Raw genomic sequence first — 24707 nt, 5'->3', positions numbered from 1 at the left:
TGAATATAAATTTATTCATGAATATTGAGCAGCACAGACTACAAGAGAACTTCTCTCTTAAGCATTGGAACAAACTAACCTTCACGGTGAACTTTTTGACTAACCTGTATTTGCGTTAAATGGAGAGGAAAACCTCGATGACTTTCCATGGTTCGGCAGACGGCAAGGGGATTCTAACCCATGAGTATATTTCACGTCAGCATTGTGATCGGGGAGCGCCGTGAGCGGAATCGAATTGAGCAGCCATCGCAGGGATTCCAACCTGGGTTACCTTATTCGGAAGCTATAGCTTTTATTCCCATAAGCCACCGCGGGTGCCGTGATGGCTCAGGGAATTGAGCGTTCTCCTTCCTATAAGGTGAAACGGGTTCGAATCCCGGCTCTGGTTAGTAGATGCGAATTCTTGCACCACCACACTGCTGACGTAAAATATCCTCAGTGGTTGACTGTTCATGGGTTCATGGGGGTCCCTTTGTCGTCAGACTAACCATGGGAGGTTTCTGTGGTTTTCCTCTCCATGTAACGCAAATGCGGGTTTAGTTCCATCAAAAAGATCTCCGGGAAGGCAAATTTCTCCCATTACTTGCTCGAGGAGTTTCCTTGTCTTCTGAATTGGGTTCAAAATTACAAGGTGGTGGAGTTGAACATTAGTAGTCGTAAACCCAAAAATTGGGTCAACTGTTCAACGACGGTTATAAAATAAGCCACCGCAGCTCTTTCCGAAAACAATTGAAGAAAACTCTTCAAACATTTTGTTAGATTTTGTCGAAACAATAATAATATTAAAAAGGAAATTGGATGCTGCATTTCGTTTATTCTATGCGGAGCACAGTTCGATTTAAAAATTTAATTTTAATATGATTCTAAACTGCATTGCAATAATTTAAATTAATTTTGAAATTTTTAGATATGATGTACTAAATTTAGGTTCTTACAAATTAAGAATGAATTTTAAGATTTAATATGGAAAGACAAAATTTGCAATAAATACACCTTTTTGAAAAATCTGAAGCATCTTGAAATGAAAGCAAAGAGTGTTTTTCAATAGTCAACTGTACCATTTATATGCGAACAACAAAGGGAGGGGAAAGACGCCCCTTAATTTCGAACGCAACTATTTTAACCAAATAAAATTTAATTACTATTAGTATTTAATAATTCTATTTAGCAGTTATTTACAGAAATCATAATGAAAAATTTTATTTATAATTTTTCTACTCGGTTTAATAATTTTCCTTGACACTTTTTTTTTTGTCAAGAAGTTTTTTTTTAAGTATGATCAAGTTCGACAGTGCTCAACTTTCAGCCGAAACTAATGGCATGTTCTGAATTGAAATTTTTTTCTCATTTATTTTGACTAGCCATATTTAATAACTTTTTGTTTCTTGTACTTATACAAGTATAGTATAAATCTATATAACTGTAGTGTTTCGATTTATATATATATATATATATATATATATATATATATATATATATATATATATATATAAGTTCAAAATGTAGAGAAAACAAGGGCAAAATTACGAAACAATGAAAAAAGGGGGAAAAAAGAGGAGAAATAATAATAAAAATAACAAAAAACCGGAAAAAAGGACAAGCACTCTTTTTTGCGGATATAATCTTGTGAGCTGATGAAAAGATTATATCTTTTATTTTCCAGATTTGAAATTTTTTTAAAAAAAATTTTTTGTCCTTTTTTTCTTATATATATATATTCCTTATATATATATTTCTTATATATATATAACGGTTTTTATATATATATATATATATATATATATATATATATATATATATATATATATATATATATATATATATATATATATATATATATATATATATATATATATAGTTTTCCTGAGAAACTTTGCTCCAATTTAATCCTTGTTTCTTAGCTGCCCAACATACACTCTTACTTAAGAAAAGTGTAATTAATAACCTCCCAACAGAAAACCAATAAACAAAATAGCGTCAATGTCGCCAAATGGCGATAACATTTGATCCCCCGGAACTGGGAAACGCCTTCTCCACGCTTTACCTCATCTCCCAGACTATCTTCTCATCTTGGAATTGGGTGAGTGTTGTTGTTTATATTTTGTCACGCATTTTATCCTTTTCATTTATCCCTTTAGAGCAGGTTAATTTCAAATGTCGACATTCTGTTGCCAATTACTATCACTCATTTTTACAAGCATCTGTTAAAGGTTCAGAAGCAAAGCGTTGTCACTTTTTTTAAAATTTCATTTTTCGGGTCCGAATTTATTCGTTAAATTTCAAAACGATGCTCTCGTGAACATCACATTTCATATAATGAAAGAAAAACTCAAAATAATTGAAAATAAATTTTTACTAGTATAAGCGTTGTGAATTAATTATTAATAGTTTTCGTAATAAGATCTGATTTAAATTTATTCGCTTAATTTCAAATTGATACTCTTGTAAATTTCCCATTTCAGATAATTAGAGGAAAATAATTTGCATTCAAAAACGTATTTTTTATTTATAAAAAAAGTAAGGAATCTGTTTGAATTAATAGAAATTTTAATAATTTGTATAATTATTGTAAACTTGAGCAAAAAAAATTTTTGAGATAGAAATTATGTAATGAGCTACCTGTTTTTTTGGAAAGATTATTAATGTTTAAAATTTATAATTTAATTTTGGTTGAATTAATTTTTTTCGTAAATCATTTATGGTGTCAACATGTTTCAGATATGAATATGAATATCAAAAATCGTATTATTTTTCTTCTGAAAAAGTAAATTAGAAAAAAAAACCCCGTTTCTATTTAAATGTTCTAAAAAAGTTGGGGGATATGAACCCTGGTTACTATCTCGTAACATTGGTCCACTCTAGACGATGAGTATGAAGATTCCTATTCGATAATTTTGCTATAAATAATTAAAATTCCCACTGTAAATAATTAATATATTTTTTTCATTGCAAAATCCCTGAAAACAAAAGAATAAGTTGTTTTAGCTGAGGTGTCATTAAAAAACTATGTATAATACAGTTTTACTTATGTACAACTTTTATAAGTGAAAATAATTTACCTCTATATTTTAGTAACAGTCGATTTTACTGAGGTGGCTATAAATATTGATTTTTCTTAAAATATTTTTTCAAAGTTAATCGTCATTAGAGACCGTTTACTAGTAGTTGATCTTACGTATTGAAATATTTTGTTTAAACTAGTTTAACTTAACAAAATATGCATTTGACCTATTTTAGAATTTTCATTTATATTTATGTTTTAATTATAGTTGCATTAATTCACAATGAGTCTTACCTTTGAGAGAAAACAACCACCTTCAAAACATTTTCGAAATGAAAAAGTTCAAAATTCCACATATCAACATTTATGCAGTTGAAAATCATATGATTTACAAGCTGAAACTGTCCATTATCTTGCTTCTTTATGTAAACAAAATGATATCTCTCTCTTTTTCGTTTAAAATAATTTTTTCTGTCAATTTGTTTGTCCCAAGAAAATCTGTCATTTTCCTGGATACTTTTATTTAGTGGTTTATAACCAAAATAGATAGAGCCAGCAATCAATATCTTATGTGAATAAATTGATTAGATACCCTCCTATCTGAACATGTCTTGTTGCATGAATAAAGAACCAATTTTCTGGTTCAAAATCTATTTCAAAAAATTCTTCATGATGAGTAGGTTTTTGTGTTGTCATTTTCTTGGCTTCTTGAAATCATTAATAACGTAAACTACATAGATTTATCTAAGTTATTTTAAGAAATCCTGTTGTTTTCTGCAGAATGTAAACGTCTTAGGACAAAATATTAAATTGAAGTAAAGTTATATGCTATAAAATGGCGAATTTGTCATTATCCTGGTTGTCATTTTCCTGGCTTACGAATGCCAGGACATTGAAGTGTTACCAAAAATTTCTTTTAACTGCTAATAGTGTAAGGAGGAAAAGCAAATATTAACCTAATACCAAGTTTATGTATGATTGTAATATGGTTTGATGAAATCAAAGCTATTTATTTATTTAATTACTGATCATTATACACAATTTTATTCTGTACATATCAGCAACCAAAAAAAAATTTGATTCCTTTTACAGTGGATAAAAAGAATTAATTTAAGCAATTTATGGTCCATCTAACATAAAGGCTTAAGTTGAGTTACTTACTATTAACTTAAAGTGACTGTTTTTTAAACTTCTAAGCTAAATATGTCATTTTCCTGGCATTCAAAATTTGGGGAATTTCTATTTTATTTTTTTTTTCTCGAGTAAATGTCAATAAAATACACTGCTGTCTGTAAGATATTAATAAATGTAACTAAAGAAGCATACAAAAAAATTTTTTAGATTATTTTGAAGACTTTAAATTTGAAGAAATGTTTTGGTCCGAATTGTCATGTTTAAAAAAAATCACTTCAATAAGTAATTCATTTTAGTGAATGCATTATGTGATGTTAGACGTAATATAGTTAAGTTATTTTCAAAATATGTGTATCCATTCAAATTATAATAACTTAAATGGCTCAGTCATTCATTCACAGCTCGTTTAATTTCATGCATATGTTTCATGATTGTAAAACTTATATAGTTTGTCTAAAGTTGGAACTCCCCTAGCCATTCGCCTGGATCGGTGATGGTGATTATGGTAACTAGGTATAACTATTTCAAGTAGGGTATGGGGTCGGCGAAATAAAGGGAATGTTTTTCTTCAGTCTATTGTGTTAGCCCTCGAGGGAGGAGAAACTACCCTCCCTGAAATGCGTTATTCTTGTTTCCCTAGCAGAAGATGGGCTCAGTCTTTGTGGCGGGGGGAGTTCTTACCTTAGACAAACTATACTTAGACTGAGAAATTTTTCGAAGTACTTGCCCGTGAAGCGGACACTTCACTTCTTTATAGATGATACTGCCCTTGGGTGATGGATATAATATCAGCAAAATTGTAAAACGAATAAAAACAAAACATGCATTCTCCTATATTTAAAGTAATAACAAACTGAATGATTAACATTGGATTCTCTTTAATAATCTAGATGTGTTTGGTCGCAACAGCATGTGAAAAATACGAGCGATGTTTTCAAAAAACCGAACATTTTTCGTAATTGGATATGGTTATGGTTATTTTACTAATGGATATGGTTAAATATTGTCCTTAAATTGAGGAATCTTTAATACTCTCAAGTTGCAAATGTTTTGGAATATTTTTCTTTTAAATTTTATGTGGAAAAACATTTTAAAGGAAATGTTATCTTCGACAATACGAAACGTAATAATAATATAATAATGTCCCTTAAAATAAGTCCACTTATTTTCTGGGCCGTCCTTAATTTTTGGGGCCATTTTCCGAATTTCCTTAAAAAAGACATACCATCCTTTTATCAATTTTTTTTAAAAATCCTTTATTAGAGAGATTTAAAAATAAAAGAAATAATTATTAGCTAAACTAGAAATAATTAATATAACAGGTAGTTAAGCTAAACAGATTTCCTTTGTAGTTAAACTAGTGTAAAAATTTGTTAATTAATTAAATCTACGGTTTATTTATAAATTTTCTTTTAACACTTTGTGTAAAAACGCTTTATGGTATTTTAATATAAAAACCTTTGATGTTGAACCTTGAATCTGAAAATGTTTAATTTTTTCGATTAAATGTAATGAAATCATTATTTCATTAAAAAAAATATTTTGAGTTTGAGTTTTTTTTCTCTATCTCTTTAATACAAAACTAAAAAAGAACGAAGAAATAGTTATTTGAAGGATGAGTTTCAAGAAAAGGTGATTACTATGTTTACTGAAATAAGCTATAAAAAAAATTAGCACTTTAACATTACATAAACAATTCTAGGAATTTTACCAATAAAAACGGTTACAGCATTGGAACTATTTCAATACTGCATACAAAGCATCATCATCAGTTTCAAAACAAAGATATTCATTTTGAGTCTTAAAGCTATATTTTACAGTATTTAAATTGTCGTATGTATATTTTCATCAATATTTATTAGTGCTAATTATGTTATTTGCATTTCTATTAGTTTACGTTATCTTGTAAGTCGTAGTGAAAAGGATTCATTTTGAGTCTTATAACTGTTGTTTACAGTATAAAAATCATTGTTTTTAAAGATTGTTGATATTGATTTGTTATAATTTACGTTATTTGTATTTCTATTTGAGTTTTGGTTAAAGAGATTCATTTTTAGTTTTGTAACTGTTGTGTGTTTATTGCATTAAAATAGCTGTATGTATGTTGACTATTTTTATTAGTTATAATTATGTTACTCGCATTTCTATTAGTTTTTATGAACTAATAAGTCTTTGTAAAAGATATTATTATTTTGAATCTTGTAGCTGTTGTTTACAGTATGAAAACAGTTTTTATACTGTATGTATCAGGAAATAGTTTTAAAATAGTTCTTTTTAATATTCAGTTTGAGATTTGTTTTAAGTCTTGAAGCTGTTCTTTACAGAATTAAAATAGTTTTCATACCGTAATTGTAAACAAAGTTAATAGTTTTAAAATAGTTCTTTTTAATATTCATTCTGAGATTCGTTTTAAGTCTTGTAACTGTTGTTTACAGCATTAAAATAGTTTTCATACTGTAAATATCAGTTAATAGTTTTAAAATAGTTCTTTTTAATATTCATTCTGAAATTCGTTTTAAGTCTTGTAACTGTTGTTTACAGCATTAAAATAGTTTTCATACTGTAAATATCAGTTAATAGTTTTAAAATAGTTCTTTTTAATATTCATTCTGAGATTCGTTTTAAGTCTTGTAACTGTTGTTTACAGAATTAAAATAGTTTTCATACTGTAATAGTAAATAAAGTCAATAGTTTTAAAATAGTTCTTTTTAATAATCATTCTGAGATTCTTTTTAAGTTTTATAACTGTTGTTTAACCTTTTGGGGACGGGTGATTCATAAAAGCATTCGTACAAAATCAGAATCAGGATGTAAATAAAAAAAAAAAAAAAAAAAAAAAAAACTGTAGCTTAAATGCAGGCGTTGCTAATTTGACAGACTTATTTTGCTTTTACTTTAATTATTGTTAGTTTAATCATATATATAATCAATGTTAGTTCAAAGTATAACTAAATAGTTTTATTTTGAACTAAAGTAATGGTGAATTAAATAAATCAAACAATTATAACCCCGCCCACAAATATACTGTTAAAGAACTACTTTGGTTACCAGTTTTATCTTTTTACCCTGATTGATACTGTTTTATGCTGGCACGTATTTGTGACAGTCGGCGCGAAAGGGTTAAAGCATTAAAATAGTTTTCAGATCGTGATAGTAAACGAAGTTAAGGTTTTAAAATAGTTCTTTTTAATATTTTTTATTAGTGATAATTAATTTGCATTTCTATTACTTTACATAAACTAATAAGACTTGGTAAAATATAAATGGTAACACTAATTGTCCATAAAAAGTGACCTCGTGTGGTCCACTCGTCTGGCTAATTCAAATAAAATTTCGGTGTTGTTCGTGATTTAATTTAAAACGATTGAAACAAACTATCAGAGCTCAAGGAAGCCTCTTTAGAAAAAAAAACATCACATAAAATTGAAACAATAGTTTCAACTTAAACAGCGGTGTTAGGCTGAGATGAAGAAAATCGTGTTATACGCGGCCTGTCTAAAAAGTATCCGACCTTAATTTTTCCCACGCTAAGTAATTATTCTAAAGCGGCACCATCGTGCACGGTGGAAGGAGGAACCTTAATGCACATGCTTGATTTTTTTCACCGCGTTCGGTTGTGCCAGTCGCTGGCTGGTGGTCGCCAAGTAAGGTGCTGTTCGTAGTGTTCGTCGGATTTAGTTTTCTAGTAAGATGACTAAACAAATTGAGCAAAGATATTGCATCAAATTCTGCCAAAAGCTTGGTGATTCTCAAAGCCAAACAATTCGTAAGATTCAGCAGGTGTTTGGAGAAGAAGCGATGGGTGTAACACAAATTAAGGAGTGGTTCATCCGATTCAAAGATGGCCGCACATCAGCGGAGAGTGAGTAGCGTTGTGGCAGACCCCAAACAGCTCGCAGTGCAGCTAATGTTGAGAGGTTGCGAAATTTGGTGATGGCAGATCGTCGTTTGACAGTGTGGGAGATTGCAGAAGAGGTTGGAGTGAGTAGAGATTCTGCACAAGCAATTTTGCGTGATGATTTGAACATGATCTGAGTAGCTGCGAAATTTGTATACAAGTTGTTGTCCCTGGAACAAAAAGACCTCCGTTTTGACGTTGCACAGGACCTTCTGGACACAGCCAACACTGATCCTGGGTTTCTGAATACCGTGAAAACTGGAGATGAGTCATGGATGTACGGGTACGACCTAGAAACAAAAAGACAGTCGTCGCGATGGAAGCATCCCGATTCTCCAAAGCCGAAGAAAGCGAAGCAGGTGCGAAGCAAAATCAAGGTGATGCTGACTGCTTTCTTTGATGTCCGTGGAATTGTGCATCGCGAATACGCACATTAAGGACAAACAGTGACAAAGGAGTACTGTGAAGATGTTCTCCGGCGACTCCGTGAGGCAGTTCGGCGCAAAAGACCAGACTTGTGGAAGGCGAACAACTGGCACTTGCATCATGCAACGCCTCTGCACATTCATCCCAATTGATCCACACTTTCTTAGCCAAACATGGAATTACAACCATTCGCCAACCTCCCTACTCTTCCGACCTTGCGACTTCTGGTTGTTTCCAAAATTGAAGACGCCGCTGAAAGGATCCCGTTTTGAGAGCAAAGAAGAGATAATGCGGAAAGCGACGACGGAGTTGAACACCATTCCAAAAGAAGACTTCCAGATGTGTTTCCACCAGTCGAAGGATCGGTGGGCTAAGCGTGTGGAAGCACAAGGGGCCTACTTTGAAGGGGATTAGGGTCCCAACTCCATCAGATATTTGAAATATTTTTTCTGGCCAAAGGTCGGATACTTTTCAGACAGGCCTCGTATATGCTTTTAGTTTGTCGGCGATTTATCTCTATTGAACAAGACTCTGGCAACAACATGAGAAGGAAAACGGAATGATTTGTATGCTGCTTTTTTCTCTCTTCATCTCTGTCTAGCTTCACCCCTATTATGACTAAAAAATATTGTTCCAGCAGCATATTTATTTGCTTATTTGCTTGTTATGAGGATTGCGTTTCAATAAGAAGGGTAGGTGTTGCCATTTGAAAATTTGAAATTTATTCTTTCCAACCATAAATGGATGATCTCAATTGTTTTAGTTAAATCATCAGAATCTAAAAACGTTCGATCTTTAAACAACAATTAAAGATGTAATTTTATTTCGATTTGTCGATAGCGGTTTATACAAACCTGTCATTAAAATAAAAGAAGATCTTCATTTCTATATCAGAAAAAAAATATTTATATATGAATATTTTTCTTTTCTAGCGGGGAAAAAAAAAAAAAAAAAAAAAAAAAAAAAAAAAAAAAAAAAAACGTTAAGTATTGAAAACGTAAGTAGCATCTTGCATGCATCTACGTTTATCATGTTCCGAAACGTACATTTATGCACGTATCTTCAGTTTGATACCATTTACCAAAATCAATTTCGTTTTTATGCTCTCTCTTTCTCCACCCCCCAAAGTGTCCTTCGGGGTGGGATTTTTAGGAGAAATCTGAAATCGATTTATTTACGGTATCGAATTTTTCCCCTCTAGATCATCAAATGGTGTCCTTGTTTCACGGTGTTTGGATTTTAATCAGCTGATGGGCAGAGGATGTTACAATATTCAGCAGGATGGAAAGGTAGAAGAAAAAACAGAAAGGAAGAAAAAGGTAAAAGCCATTTTTAAATTCCGTCAATTATTAGAGGAAAAGAGTCACGCGATGACCCGTGGTCGTATATTAGTTTGTTTTTCACTTATCCTCCCATGGTAACTCTCCATTCCATTTTACTTTGTAATAATACGATGGATAACGACATCTGAATGCGTGATGTCAGTGTAATAGTTTGAATTTCTTAGGTTATTCTGCCGATTTTTATTAGTAAAATAAATATTAATTCACATTTCAAATATGCAAATAATTAAAGCAAACGATATCCTAATAATCAGTGCAAATTATAATTAATATGCTAATATTATCATTGCTGACGATAATTAATATGGTAATAATTAGTGCAAACGACAATTAATATGCTAAAATTAGTGCAAACTATAATTTACATGCCAATAATTAGTTGAAACGATATCTTAAGTTACCTAAAAAAACCTATTTTGTCTGGAAATACTTTGTTACTTTGTTATGAGACGATGGATAACGACATTGTAATTCATTTACATGGGAGATGCAAATTTTGTGTAATAGTTTGAATTCCTTAGGTTATCCTGCAGAATTTTATTTGTAAAATAAATATTAATTCATATTTTAAAGGAGAATATATAAATAATTAGTGCAAACGATATCCTAATAATCAGTGCGAACTGTAATCAATATGCTAATATTATCAGTGTGGACGATAATTAATATGCTAATAATTAGTTGAAACGATATCTTAAGTTACCTAAAAAAACGAACTTTCTCTGGAAATTCTTTTTTAGACGGATTTTTAATTCTACAAATATCGTAGTATAGATGAGCTCAGACTCAGTTTTAGAGACAATAAAATTTTATATCGTATTTTTTTTGGAGACTATATAATCCTTAGAGACATAAATCTGAATTCGAAAACTTCTTTTGGTTAATTAGCCCGGACCTCGTTTCGTCTTTAGTAACCGCAATTTAGTAAATTAACATTTAAGCGGCTTACTTGAGAACACAGTCAGGATGATTCGGAAGATGAGCATTTACTTCCATTAAGGCGATCCTGGTTCAAATATCGGAGGTGGTCTATTCAATGATTACAAGACTCATTTTTATACTGCAGTGATGGGTTCATCACGGGTACGGGTTAGAATACTCTTGCCATTGGACTAACAGTTAGAGGTTTTCCTGTTCTTCTCTTTATGTAATATAAAGAACGGTTAGTTCCATTAAAAAGTTCTCAACTCGTGTCTGATCCAGGAGTTCCCTTGTCTTCTAGATTGAGTTCAAAATTACAAGGTCTAATATTACAGCCGAGATAGATTGACTGTTCAACGCCAATTAGAAATTGAAAAGAAAAGTCGTAGATTGGAGCCCCTTAATTATAAAATATAACCCTTTTTACCTTACCTTTTATGTATACATATAAAACACATAGCCATACAAATAAAACTAAAAAAAACGTGTCTATACAAAGATCAACGTAAATTTTAATATTGGATATTTTATTAATGACTCCAGAAATATTGAACTTTAAGATATAGACAGTTATTAACTCTCAAATAAAATAGCTTTTTTTTCTTTTTAAATTATTTTTTTAGATAAATTACCTTTTCATAATCAAGTTTCAAAACAGCGTGCAAAAAGTTTTTGTTAAACTTAAAAAAATGCATAAAAAGTCGAAGAAATACAAAGGGCTCAAACATTCGACCACTAGTTTTAGTGGGTCAGTGGTACTAACGTTAATCTGGCAAAATAACAATAGTGTGACAACTATAAAATAAATAAATAAATAAAAGTTACCTTACTCGTATATTATGAAATTAAGATATATTAGTTTAGCAAAACATATTTATCAATTAGTTAAAGGTTCAGTTATTTAAAAGCAAGTATAGCAACACTAGTTATAAACAAAGCAATGCAATAAGTATATAATATAAGTTTATGAACAAAAACTCAACATAATCTTACAACTTAATATCTTCAACCATTCCTGAAATACCGGTATCGAAAGTATTAAAAGATATTTTAAATGAAAATGGATTCAGTAGCTATCTAGAGTTTTAAATTTTCTCTTTTTCAACAAGTTCGCTCTTAACAAGATTATTAATACAGTGAAACCAGTCAAGTTGACCACCTTTGTAAGATGACCACCAGTCTAACTTAATGTCTATTATCCAAAACCGAAACTTAATTAAGAGGAGTAAAACTTTTGTAATTCTACCACTTGTATATCTTGTATACTGACCGCTGAAATAAACCAAGTTTATCTTGGGGTGCTTTTGAATAATTTTCCAAACCCTTCTTAAGTTGACAAGATAAAAACGTATTCTGCGCTATTATGCAATTGTTATAGATTCTTATAGGTTTGAAATAGCAAGGAGTTTTACTTACTTAGGATCAATTATTACTATTGAGAACAAAATGTCTCCTAAGATTTAGGAGAAAAAAAACCCTACTCTATTCGGCAAATAGGGCTGTCTATGGAATGAGAAGATTTATTACATCTATGTTCCTTCTTGGAACAAAGTTCTTTATTTACAAAACTTAGGCCAAATTACGAAACATAATTTACAAAACTTTGGCCTTAATTTACAAAACTTATGCTTCTGAAGCTTGGACAATGGCAAAACTGGAAGTAAATTGTATCTCAATGTTTGAGAGAAAGATTTTGCGGAGTATACTTGGTGGTATAAAAAGGAAAAAAAAATAGCTGGAGAAGGAGATTTAACTTTGAACTGTACAAGATTTATAAACATCACGATATTATTAAATACATAAAAATAAATAGGATGAATTGGATGGCCCACGTAATTCAAATGAGCCATGACAATACAGTAAAAAAGATATTGCTTTTTAGACCCACTGGAACAAGAAAGCAAAGGAGGCAGCAGTTGAGATGGGCTGATTCGGCGGAGTCTGATTTTCTTGCAACTAATGAAATGAATTGGAGATCAGAGATAAATCAGAACGGTTATGGAGAAATCTTCAAAGGAAGGCATTGGCCCACATTGGGCTGTCTGGTCAACTATAATGATGATAATGTTATGCATTAGAATTTAACCGAGTAAAGGAAATAATATAAAAAGCTAACTTAATTCCTTCTTTTTCGCTCCCCCGACAAAATGGCGGAGTAAAGTTTCACTCTCTATTTCTCGTGCGCTTGATATTTCCGGGCTGGGGTGTTTAAAATAAACGCTCTTAAAAGTTTAAAACAATCTATTTCTTTTGCCCGGAATCATGCTTATTTCACAAACATTGCACCAGTTGGGAGTAACTATTTGTAATGTGTTCAGAGATATTTAGTTTACTTTAAACTAGATGTCAGCAATCATCAAACATGTATATTTGAAATTTATCTTAAAATTAAAAACGAATACATATATTGTATATACACTATATTTTACATAATTTTCTTCAATAAAAAAGAGTCACTTTTAAGACAGGTTTCTTCAAAATTATACGATCATTAAACTTCTTTGTCAGTTGATCTTTGAAAAGCTATTAAGAGCTTTTGTTAAAGTAAATTTGCAAGTTATTAGAGAACTTTATGTTATATTCATTTCAGCTTACAAATCATATCAGTTTATTATTAAATTAAAGCAAGAAAATACTTTAAAGAAAGAATTTAATTTACACGACACAGGCCACAAGGGCTCATACATTTTTGATGACCACCATCGCGGGCAATCCCGAGCAGCACAAAAGAGTCAAGCAATCTCGGACTCAGGACCAAAGGCCCCGAGTCACGCAAAACAAAGCAACAATGTGTGAGTCAAATCATTTCTCATTTCTTAAGATACATGAGGTACTACCACATTTAAAAAAGTTTAATTACATTCATTTTTATTGGTAAAAAATAAGAAACGTGTTAATAATGAAAATACAAGGATTGATCAGCATCGATAAGTTCAAATAGAAAATCGCTAACTTACACAGTTTTCGTTGCAATTTTACTTTCAGTAAATAGTGTTTAGTAAATGTATGCAAACAGAAATGCTTTTGTTACAGAAATAAATTTATTTTTAAGTACAGCAGCTTGATCTTATTCGTTTCCGATTATAAAGTCAATTATTATTATTATTATTATTTTTACAAAAAAAAGTTTGTAGTATTTTTATTTAGACAGGTATCGCAGTTTTGGCCTTCCTTATTTAGCTGTATTGTTTGATATTACGTAGTACAATTGTTAGAGATACAGTGAAACCTGTATAAGTTGTTTTGTAACTTTCGGGACAGAAATTTAATGGTCCACTTGCGAAAGTGGTGAGCGCGACACAGGCCACAGGAGAAATTTATTAGCCTTCGCCAGTTTGGTACTTGACCTTTAAAATTTACTTAGCAGGTTTCCCTGCACTATATTTTTCTATTTATGAAGATATTGATGAATATTTGTTAGCATATTCATTATTAATTTTTATTTTGAAAATATACTAGAAAAACTGTAAAACCAACCACATTTAACACATGAGGCCAAATTCGAGGGTACACACATATAAAATAAAGAAGTCTGCTGTAGAAAATACGATCCATAACTGATTAAACGGTTGATCTCGGAAAAGCGGTGACTGGCAGGGTCTCATTTAGAAAGTTGGAGGTGATAGGCACAGAAATGTTAGGTGCATCATTGGTCCTAAAATGTACATGCAAAAAAAGCTTCTAAATTTTTTAGAAAGCCGGGATAGCCAGGTCGGTTGGGCGTTGGGCCCATGTCGGAGAGTTCGTGGGTTTGAACTCCGCCGGCCGAAGACTCCCCGTGTAGTAAAGTGGCTGATGCACGTTAAATCTGACGAATCGCAAAAATCCTCCATGTTCCCATAACAAATCAACACCTCTGGTGGTACTGGATTGGAGATCGATAGCTCTCTGATTCAGATCAAAATTACGATCTGTGGATGAATGAATGGATGTATGAATGGGTCCACCCTATAAGCGGGTGCAACATATGGTGTGACAGAGGTCGAATCCTTGGCTATAGATGGCGCCACCGAAAAACAAGAAACGCATACTCTGCCTTAAAAATTTTCTCTGTTGCACCAAGCTTGCCCGTGTGGCAAGTGGCATCAGAAACAACACAACAAATTTTTTAGAATATAAGTAAATTATGATAGATTAGTAAATTTTCAATTTTTCTTAACACTCATAATTCTAATAGACAATTCTTCAGGAAAAAAACACACAAAGAAATATTTTAAGCATTTTGGAGCCCCAGTCATGTAAGGGTCCTAGGCCTTGGACTCTCAGGCCTTATGATAAATCAGGCCCTGGTGACTGGGAAAGTATCGCTCCAAATTATTTGAACTCTTTTAGCAAATTCAGTGCAACTGCTCTTTGATTTCACTTTGTAAGTTTGAATTCCTTTTTCAGTGGACCTGAGAGATGAACATTCGTCGACTGACGACTCTATTGCTGCTGCTGTGTTTGAATTTGCTAGTTGGCTTCATGTACATTCAACCCACCAGAATAATGACATTGATTGGCAACCCTACAGTCAATGAAACTGAAATTTTTACAGAAAGTTCCCTTCCAATAAACGAAAGCCAAAAAGTTCCACAGACACCAGAAATGAACTTCCCGCTCTTTTTCAACTTCACGCTGAATCCTTACGATTTATGTTCAAAACATTCCAACAACAAAACGAAGTTATCTCTCCTCATTCTCGTTTGCACGGCCATTCCAAATATCAGACAAAGACAAGCTATCCGAGCGACTTGGGGATCAATAGCTGCCGCAAATAACAACTCGGGTTATGTTCGACTGGCATTTTTATTAGGCTCGACAACTGTTCTCCAAGAACAAGTCGAAGAAGAATTTTATCAGTATAGTGACATTATACAGCAGAGTTTCATTGATTCCTATCAAAATCTAACTTTAAAATCACTGATGCTTTTACAATGGGTATCACAGTTTTGTCCAAACGTTCAGTATGTCTTAAAGACAGATGACGATATGTATGTGAACGTTGCAAATTTATTGAATATGCTGATTCGAGTGCCGGTAAAATCTAATGTGATGTACGGAGTGCTATTTAAAAAAGCTAAGCCTAACAGGAATTCTGCAGCAAAATGGTTTGTACCAAAGAAACAGTTCGACGGAAGCGTTTTCCCGGATTACCTTTCCGGAACTGGTTACGTCATGAGTCGCGATGTTCTTCCAAAACTTCTTGACGCAAGTGCGGCTCTACCGTTTCTCGTGATGGAGGACGTTTTTATTACAGGCTTGTGTGCGAGTGAGAGTCATGTCAGACGCTTCAACGTCAGAGGGTTCGCTTACTGGAGAAGGCCACCGACGGGCTGTGCTTTTAAGGACGTCATCACAGGTCACCATGTCACTCCGAGTGACATGAAAAAAATATGGAAAGAACTACAAAAGAGACCACTAATATGTCGCAAATCGAAAAAGAAAATATAAAACCGAGATATTTTTGGTGCAAATTTTGTTATCAACTGCTGATTGTAATGTTTTAATTCTGAGTTAAGAAATATATATCTTCAAGAGCATTTATTAAAGTGTTTTAAATAATGTACGAATAACGTCGATCTCTTTTCACATTTTAGAAATAATTTGTTTAAATGAAGAAAAAAATTAAATGTTAACAATAATGCCTGTTTAACTGTCCATGGCCATGGTTGACTCTTTAGAGTCTTTTCTATGTAATAACGTTGTGCGTTAATCGAGTGCCTATATAGATATATACCATACTTTTCCTACCTTTGACCCTTCCCTTTTTTCAATTGTATAGAAATGTACTACGATATTTCCCCTTTTCTTAATATTTTTCGTGCTTAATTGTTCAAAATATTTTTTTAAAATTTCCATGACGCTTTTTTTAAGAACTATGTTTTCAGTTCCATATAGTTTCTTAACCTTAAAGATTTTTACCTACTTAAAAATTAAGACATAAACTAACGTACTTCCTTCTACTATGACTCTCCACACGCTAATGGTGAAAGCAAAGATTATATAATTATTCTTATTCTTAATAAATTCTTAATTATTCTTTGGTGAAAGTATGCGGAGTGTTGCCATAGGTAGAGAGTTTTGTTCTAAGCCACCTGCAACTTATTTCGATCACCAATACACGATGTTCCGTATAGGCTATTCTTTCTACATGTTTTCAAATGCCAGATAAAAATAAAATAGACATTAGAGGTCGCAAATTGTTATTAAATCGAGGAAAAAAGCAAAAACGTTAATGAAAATAATAAATAAGAGCCAGTTTGATGACCGTAGAAAGCTCGGAGGTTTTTCTAATTCTTCGCATTTCAATGTCTTTCCCTTCTCTATGGCAATCAAGAAGAACAGATACTTCCAGATACATTCAAAACAGACATTCAAGATAAATTGAACGCAATTACATCATGTTAATTAATCTTCAACTGTTTATTAGGTAGAAAAGGTAGGTTTTTTTTCCAAGTGGTTTGGCAAACTTCGACTATGATGGAAAAGGCAGAAAAATATCTTATTGAAAATTGCGCACCTGTGACTGAGGATGATCATTACTTATGTCACCAAAGACGATAAGAGTCTCAAAATGGAAAACCGATTTAACTCGTAAAGGGTAGTCGAAATCTGGAAAATTTGGTCCCCATAGTCTGGTCAGGCGAGCGATCCTAAGTTCGGACCCCTTAATGCTAATTTCAATTTTTGCGTTTTTAGAGACATATTTTTAAAACTAATTAAACTATTAAAAAAAATAGTGCGTGGAGTCCCTCCGCGCGGAAGAAGTTAAACTTCGCAATCTGCGACGTTCATTGTAGAAGAATCAGCAGTCGTAGAAGGATCACTAGTTCTATTCAGCGACTCTTTTTCCTGCTCCGCTCGCTTCCATGCTCTGTAATAACGGTAATATTGTGTATTTTTCCCTCGTGGATCTCTTGAACCAGTGGAAGTGCTTCTGGTTGCCTCATCGTCTCGCCCTGGAAAATGTGTTTGCATTAATAATGTATGTGAATGAGTCATAATGTAATTTCAGAAGAGAAACAATCAATTGATATTCACAAGAGACGTACCTTGACATAACCTTATAAATCCGTCGCATTGTCCGTGGGATTGTTTTCACTCATTTTTTACAATTGTTATCCACTAAATTTGAAAATAAAAAATACTACCCTATTAAATTATATGTGTATCAAAACAAACTAAAAAAATATTTTTAGAAAAGCAATACTTTTATTATTTTTATGCTAGTGAGAAACAAAACAATATGGAAATGAATGAGAGAAAACTGGATCCTACCACGTGATTTCCCGGCCAATAAAAATGTACCGTTAAACGTTTAACGCAACCTTGTTGGAAGTCGCATAAGAAGTATAACTTCCAAATATCGCACCCACTCAGAGAACCCGTTTACCCAAAGATAAATTCGTGCAAAAATAATTTTTAACATTTATTATTTAATTTAATTGAGGATGAAAAAATTGTGAATTATTAGGTATAAATTTTTTATACCATATTAATCTACATAATTTTCTATTAAAAAATCTGAATAATTTGGTGGCAATGAAGAAATATTTAAATGGAGCGATTAATATTTAAATGTGGTTAACTTACAAAAATAACTTGACTTACGTGCGCGTAGTGTAAAATTTCATTAATATTTTTTACGCTAGTAATCGATCGCTAATCTTTTTTTTTTTTTTAAATGTAAAATACGATATTTCTTTTTTAGTCGTCTAGAAAAATAAAAATAGTGCGTGGAGTCCCTCCGCTCCGAAGAAGTTAAACTTCGCAACCTGCGACGCTAATTGTAGAAGAATCAGCAGTCGTAGAAGGATCACTAGTTCTATTCAACGACTCTTTTTCCTGCTCCGCTCGCTTCCGTGCTCTGTAATCACGGTAATATTGTGCATTTTGAACCAGTAGAAGTGCTTGTGGTTGCCTCATCGTCTCGCCCTGGAAAATTTAGTAATAATGTATGTGAATGCGTCATAATGTAATTTCAGAAGAGAAAACCTAACAATCAATTGATATTCACAAGAGACGTACCTTGACATAACCTTAAATCCGTCGCATTGTCCGTGGGATTATTTTCACTCATTTTTTACAATTGTTATCCACTAAGTTTGAAAATAAAAAGTACTACCCTATTAAATTATATGTGCATCAAAACAAACTAAAAACATATTTATAGAAAAACAATACTTTTATGATTTTTATTATTTTTATGCTAGTTAGAACCAAAACAATATGGAAATGAATAAAGGAAAACAGGATCCTACCACGTGATTTCCCGGTCAATAAAAATTTACCGTTAAACGTTAAACGCAACCTTGTTGGAAGTCGCATAAGAAGTATAACTTCAAAAATTAATAAAACATTTTATAGAACAGAAACATTTTATTAAATGAATGACGAATTTTATAAAAGCATGTTTCTGATCGATTGTGATTATGCATCAGATTGTGATTATAATTAATGTAATTACATTTTATTTCTTAGTTTGTTTTCTCAATAATTGTTACAATTTCAATAATATTCATACGCATGCATAGATTTGGAACAATATATAAACATAATTTTTTTTTTCAATATATATTTTATAATTATTTATACGATTATGTAGTCAACATTTTTAAGCATCTTAAAATTTCTCATCATCTCAAACATCGTTTTGGTCTTAAAATAAATATTTTAATCCCCTGTTCGCGTTTGTTTCTCAGAACTATTTCGCCTACTATTTAAATTTCATTTTTAAAAATTTTATTCATTACGCTATCGCGTATATAATTTTATTATTAATATACTAATCAATTTTTTTTAGTACTTTAATTTAGGTTTTCCTTTGAAGTAAAATTTTTTTTATAACTATTGTCAAGTTTTTATTAGAAGAAAACTTAGAATTATTGTCTGCTAGCTGAGAGCAAAATCATGGTAAGAAATTAAAAACAATTCGCTGTTTAAAATTATTCGATGCAAAACAGCTGATTATTTACTAAGCACACTGGCCATTCACAGAACTATTCAACTAATTATTTTAGTATATTTTTTATTCTTTCCTTATGCTACCACGCAGATTTTTTTCCGATAATATTTCTTAAAGCTTACTAAAAGTTTTTCGTTAAATTAACACTCGTTGTAATTGCTAAGTTTTTTTTTTTTCGAATCTCAGAACTACAGCCAGTTAGCTGTTCAAAATTTAAGAATATTTTCGAATCCAACTGAACTGGATCCAATTATACAGTGCAAAACATCTGATACATATTAGTGCATAATATACATATTAGTGCAACCCAAATATATGTATTAGGTTGCATAATATGCATATTAGTACAACCCAAATATACGTATTAGGTTGCATAATATACATATTAGTGTAACCCAAAAAACCACAACTATTTGCATTGGTTTTTAAATGAATAATCAAATCGCAATTTTATTTTGACGTTCAAACTTATATCTTACACAGTTTATTTTAAAAAAGCTGTTCTTTTTTCAAAAAAAAAGTAGTTGAAAAAAATGTGCTTTTGCTAAAATTACATTTCAACTTAAGCACAATTCCCAAGATATTATTTTAGCATAATTTGTTATTAGGAAAATGCCTTATTTTGATAAACAGCAAATACTAAAAATTGAAATTTGTAAAACGATTCCGAAGTCGTGCCAAATTTAGAATTCTTCTGATTTAAAAATTCTAATAAACAATACGCAATTTTCGAAACATATTATTGCTTGTAAGCAAAAACGTGAATAAATCATATAGATTGAATTCACAAGCCAGCGAAATTGAAGTTATGCATTAAGTTGGTGAATTTATTTTTGAGATATGGGACCAGAAAGGTCCCGTAAATACTTCTTGAGTTGTGAATAAAAGAGAATTTCATCATTTGAACGATATTTTTGCTTTTATTGTTTTAATTAAGAATCAGAAATTCTAACCTACAGTTCAAACTGGATCGTTTTCAATTCAGGTGAACTGAATATCAAAAATAAAGAGGATTCAAACTGATTGACACGGTCCCAAAAGTTAGAGTTAAAGTAAGAAAAAAAACGATGCCAAGGCCCATACTTACCAAGGCTGGAAAAGCCAAAGAACGTAGACGGGAATACCTTAAGCTTTACACACAAACGGAAAAACGAAAGGATTCCTCTCGCAAACGCAGACATGAAGCCCGTCCCTCACAAAAGTACCAACGTGATTGAGAGAATTGAATCCAACCGAAGAGCGAATGGTGACTCTCCGAACCCCTTTCATGCAAATACGAGAACTGGGTGTTGATCACCAGTTAGGGAAAAAAAGGGTTCATTGTCAACGAACCCAATAACTTGCACAAGACCGTAGACTGTCTTCCACGCAACATAAATTATTCATTCACCATTCATGTAAAATTGAAAAGAAGTCTAGCTTTCAAATCATATTTCATGTATGAATTTATGAATCCGAAACGGGTGTATGATGCAGCTTACCATCTCCATCAAACACCATTGTACCAATCTGAAAATGCTAATATAGGTCTCGATTGGCTGTTCAATGTATATACAGTCATCAAAAGAATTTACACAGAATGTGTCTGAGCTGCATTTAAATATGTCTGCGAAATTGGGGGCCCAGCAGTTCAGGATTAACAGTTAAAGATGTCCAAGATGAGAACACAATAAAGTTTCTTTTCCAAAAAATATTAGGCAACAACAATTTTACCAATGGGTAACCTGTGATCACCGCAAGGGGATCACAATTTTCTTCATTTTGCAGTGAATCGCATTTTCAATTTATTTAAAGTATTAAAACCGCTTAAATTTTTTTTATAAATAATAAAATTGAGCCGCGATGGCTCAGGGGATAGAGCGTTCGCCTTCCAATGAGGCGAACCGTGTTCGAATCCCAGTCGATACGAATTCCGCATCCGACTTGCACCGACCGCAGTGCTGACGTGAAATATTCTCAGTGGTAGACGGATCATGGGTTAGAGTCCCCTTGCTGTCAGGCTAACCGTGAGAGGTTCTCGGGGTTTTCCTCTCCATGTAACGCAAATGCGGGTTATCTCCGTCAAAAAGTCCTCCACGAAGGCAAATTTCTCCCAATACTCGATCCAGGAGTTCCCTTGTCTTCTGGATTGGATTCAAAATTTCAAGGCTACAGAGTTGAACAATATAGTAGTCGTAAACTCATAAAATTTGGTCGGCTGTTCAACGACGGTTATAAAAATATAAATTTGATAATTCTATTGCATAAATTAACCGAAATTAGGGTTTTTTAAAATTGTAATCTAAACAACATAAAAATAAACAAAAAGCTAAATACCGTAAGCAAAAATTACTCAATTTCAACCTTTAAAAATAAGTGTTAGTATATTTAATCTGAATCGAAATAAAGTTTGAGAAAACGAAATAATGTGTCGTTCGCATGCAACTCTCAGAGAGAGCTAACGATTTTCGTCCAAAATTATTTTATGATATTTATATCGTTTGCGTTATAGGAGATTATATTTTGAATGCATAAATTTGTAACATATTACTTGACTAGATAACATTGTTTATCCTAAGGATCCAATACAGCTATTATGCAGCACTATGCATTTATTTAATTTCGATTCCTGTTGCTTGGGAACATTCGAAACTTCAATTGTAAATAGAATTTTTTTCATGTCCTTAAGTCCCGCAGTGGACTGATCGTTAAGACGCGGTTCCCAGCAGATCACCGAAGTCAAGCATCACTGGCTGCGGTCAGTGTGCGGGTGGGTGACCACTTGGGTCAGTCTGCGCAGGGGCCGAGGGTGTGCGGTATTGGTCGTCGTTAAACTGTGCTACCGTAAAGTGCTCGACTTCGCGCAGGTCGTCGGGCTACCGAAGCGGGGGTGCCATCCCCTCTGCAGAGGATCAAAATTGTGATGGCATGTCTTCGGATCATCCTCCGGGATGTTTCCCAGACCGTCGCCAATAGCCCATTGTGCAGCTCTAGTGCGACGTAAATTAACAACAACAACAACAATCATGTCCTTAAGAAATGTTATTAAGGCTAGGAGTAAAAAAAAAATTGTACTGCATTTTCTTAGAATGTAGTGACTAATTAATATTTTTTCAATCTAAGAAACTATGCTTTTATCTTTGTAAAACTTAATTTAATATCGCGTGAAGTAATTTAATAAACTGAGCTGCTAAATGAATAATTCCAAGAAACTAAGTAGATAAGAATAAAAACTTCATTGATTTAAAAAATAGACGATAATAAAAGTAGACATGTTTTGAGCGTCCTATAATTAACGGTCCAAATCATTCACACCTGTCGAGTCTTGAGAACGGGCGCCTATTTTTAAACGCTCGAAACATGTCAACTTTTATTTCCCTCTTCATAGTTTTTGAATCCAATGAAGTTTTTATCATCAATTATACTATCAATTTATCATCAATTTGGGTCTTGATCATTATTTTGATAAGGATTTTATGCCCGTCAAAGTAAACATATCCATTTTAATATTTTAACAGGATTCATGTGGTCTTTAAAAAAGTAAGAGCACTGTAGCATCAATATTATAACTATGACGTTATCTTTAACTTTAAAATTTTACGACTAGATATTTTGAGTTAATGAAATTGAATATTTTATCTTTTAAATTTTTGTGCCACCAGAGGAACCTTACGAACACTGTTTTAAAGGAGAGAATCGTATCAGATATATGTAAGAAAACAAAGAAATCATAGTAGCATTGTTTGGTGATAAATGTAGCTTTTCGTAATTGAAGAACATGTTGTGCAAATGCTGAATTTGCGGCAATCGGTTTCAGAATGTATCGAAACATTAGGATGCTATTTGCAAATCACCTTAATCCAAAGAAAACCATGTAACCTAAATATCTGGCAGAGGAAAGCGATTTTTTAAACAATGAATTGAATCCTATCTAATATGCAACATATTATTCTTAAAGATAGCATATTTCAATGTTTTTAAAATGCCACTTAACAATCAGCGATTCCATCAGTTACAGAAAAAAAGAAATATCGTAAATTGTATAAAACCTTGAATGTGCATTAGAATTACGATACAATCAAAAAATTTTCCAGGCACTTTTTTTGTTTCTTTTAACTTTCTGGCCTAAAAGACTCGATGAAAGTTGTAAAAATGATTAACCCCAAAATTTTGTATATAGTTATAAAAAGTTATGTAAATTTGATTTTAGTTTGAAATCCTTGTATAAGTAAAGTAAAAACAACGTGAAAAACCCAAATAATGTCAGATAAAAAGTTCACGCATTCAAGTTTTAAAAGCTTAGAAAATCATAATTTATAAATCGATTTTCTTTTCAAAAGAAAAAAAATCTTTAGTTTTTTGGTCAGAAATCAGCTGAAAAATCGTTTATTACCTTGAAAGTTCGAGATATTTTCTATTTACATATAAACCTTCTCCAAGCAATAACAGAACATTATTTCAATTTTTTTATAGTATGGGCTTGCTTATTTAACAAGAGTAAAATTAGGTATTCCTCTCTTGAAGTAGTCTATGGGTTATTTTAAAATAAGCAACAGCGAGAGGAGGTGGATAATGTCTCAATCACAAGTCAATTGTTTAACGTGTACCATCCATAGAAGCAGGAGTGTTCAAATCGAAGCAAGAGTTTGTCAAGGTAGGCGCGTTCAGATTTCACCCGAAGGTCACCAATCGGGTGATAGTAATTATCGAAAATGTCAACATTCATCTATAAAAAAGTTCCCTAACATAAAATTGAGTTAACATGTCTTGTATTCCAGTGAATTGGAATTTTATTTTTGTAGTGTTAGACATACTACATGGCACCCTTGAACAGAGATGGATACTTAGAATCAATCTTTGATCACAAATCTATAGATTTGTGAATAACAATCTTAAGCATGTAAAAACCAGGGAAAAAAAAAACACAGCATACTCTCATAGGAGCACAAGTCAAGTATTTATTAATAAACGATTTGAAGATTATTATTATTATCTGCCGGATGTTATTGACTTTTAGTTTGTTACTCTTCACCTTCATTAACTTTAAGCTGCTGATAA

General features: G+C 32.1%; 1 protein-coding gene across 2 annotated transcripts; it reads left to right on the top strand.

Annotated features, from left to right (window-relative positions):
• The first annotated feature begins 2003 nt into the window (after positions 1-2003).
• On the top strand, positions 2004-16268 carry LOC107455323 (beta-1,3-galactosyltransferase 1). Of its 2 annotated transcripts, none has more exons than XM_016072838.5 (3): positions 2004-2080; positions 9661-9778; positions 15113-16268. In XM_016072838.5, exon 3 carries the CDS (start codon positions 15125-15127, stop codon positions 16154-16156), a length of 1032 nt encoding a protein of 343 aa, XP_015928324.1. In that variant the 5' UTR covers positions 2004-2080; positions 9661-9778; positions 15113-15124; the 3' UTR covers positions 16157-16268. The 2 variants fall into 2 exon arrangements, with proteins under 2 accessions (XP_015928324.1, XP_071037744.1); XM_071181643.2 differs by lacking the exon at positions 2004-2080 and adding an exon at positions 2190-2210.
• The last annotated feature ends 8439 nt before the right edge of the window (positions 16269-24707 follow it).

The sequence above is a fragment of the Parasteatoda tepidariorum genome, chromosome 4 (genome assembly GCF_982258835.1).
Source record: "Parasteatoda tepidariorum strain Cologne lab strain chromosome 4, Ptep-v5.0, whole genome shotgun sequence".
NCBI classification, from domain to species: Eukaryota; Metazoa; Arthropoda; class Arachnida; order Araneae; family Theridiidae; genus Parasteatoda; species Parasteatoda tepidariorum.
This window is presented reverse-complemented; position numbering and strand designations above follow the sequence as displayed.

Bases quoted from the DNA above. Each gene is read 5' to 3' on its own strand.
- LOC107455323 (XM_016072838.5), top strand. From the start codon at position 15,125: ATGAACATTCGTCGACTGACGACTCTATTGCTGCTGCTGTGTTTGAAT.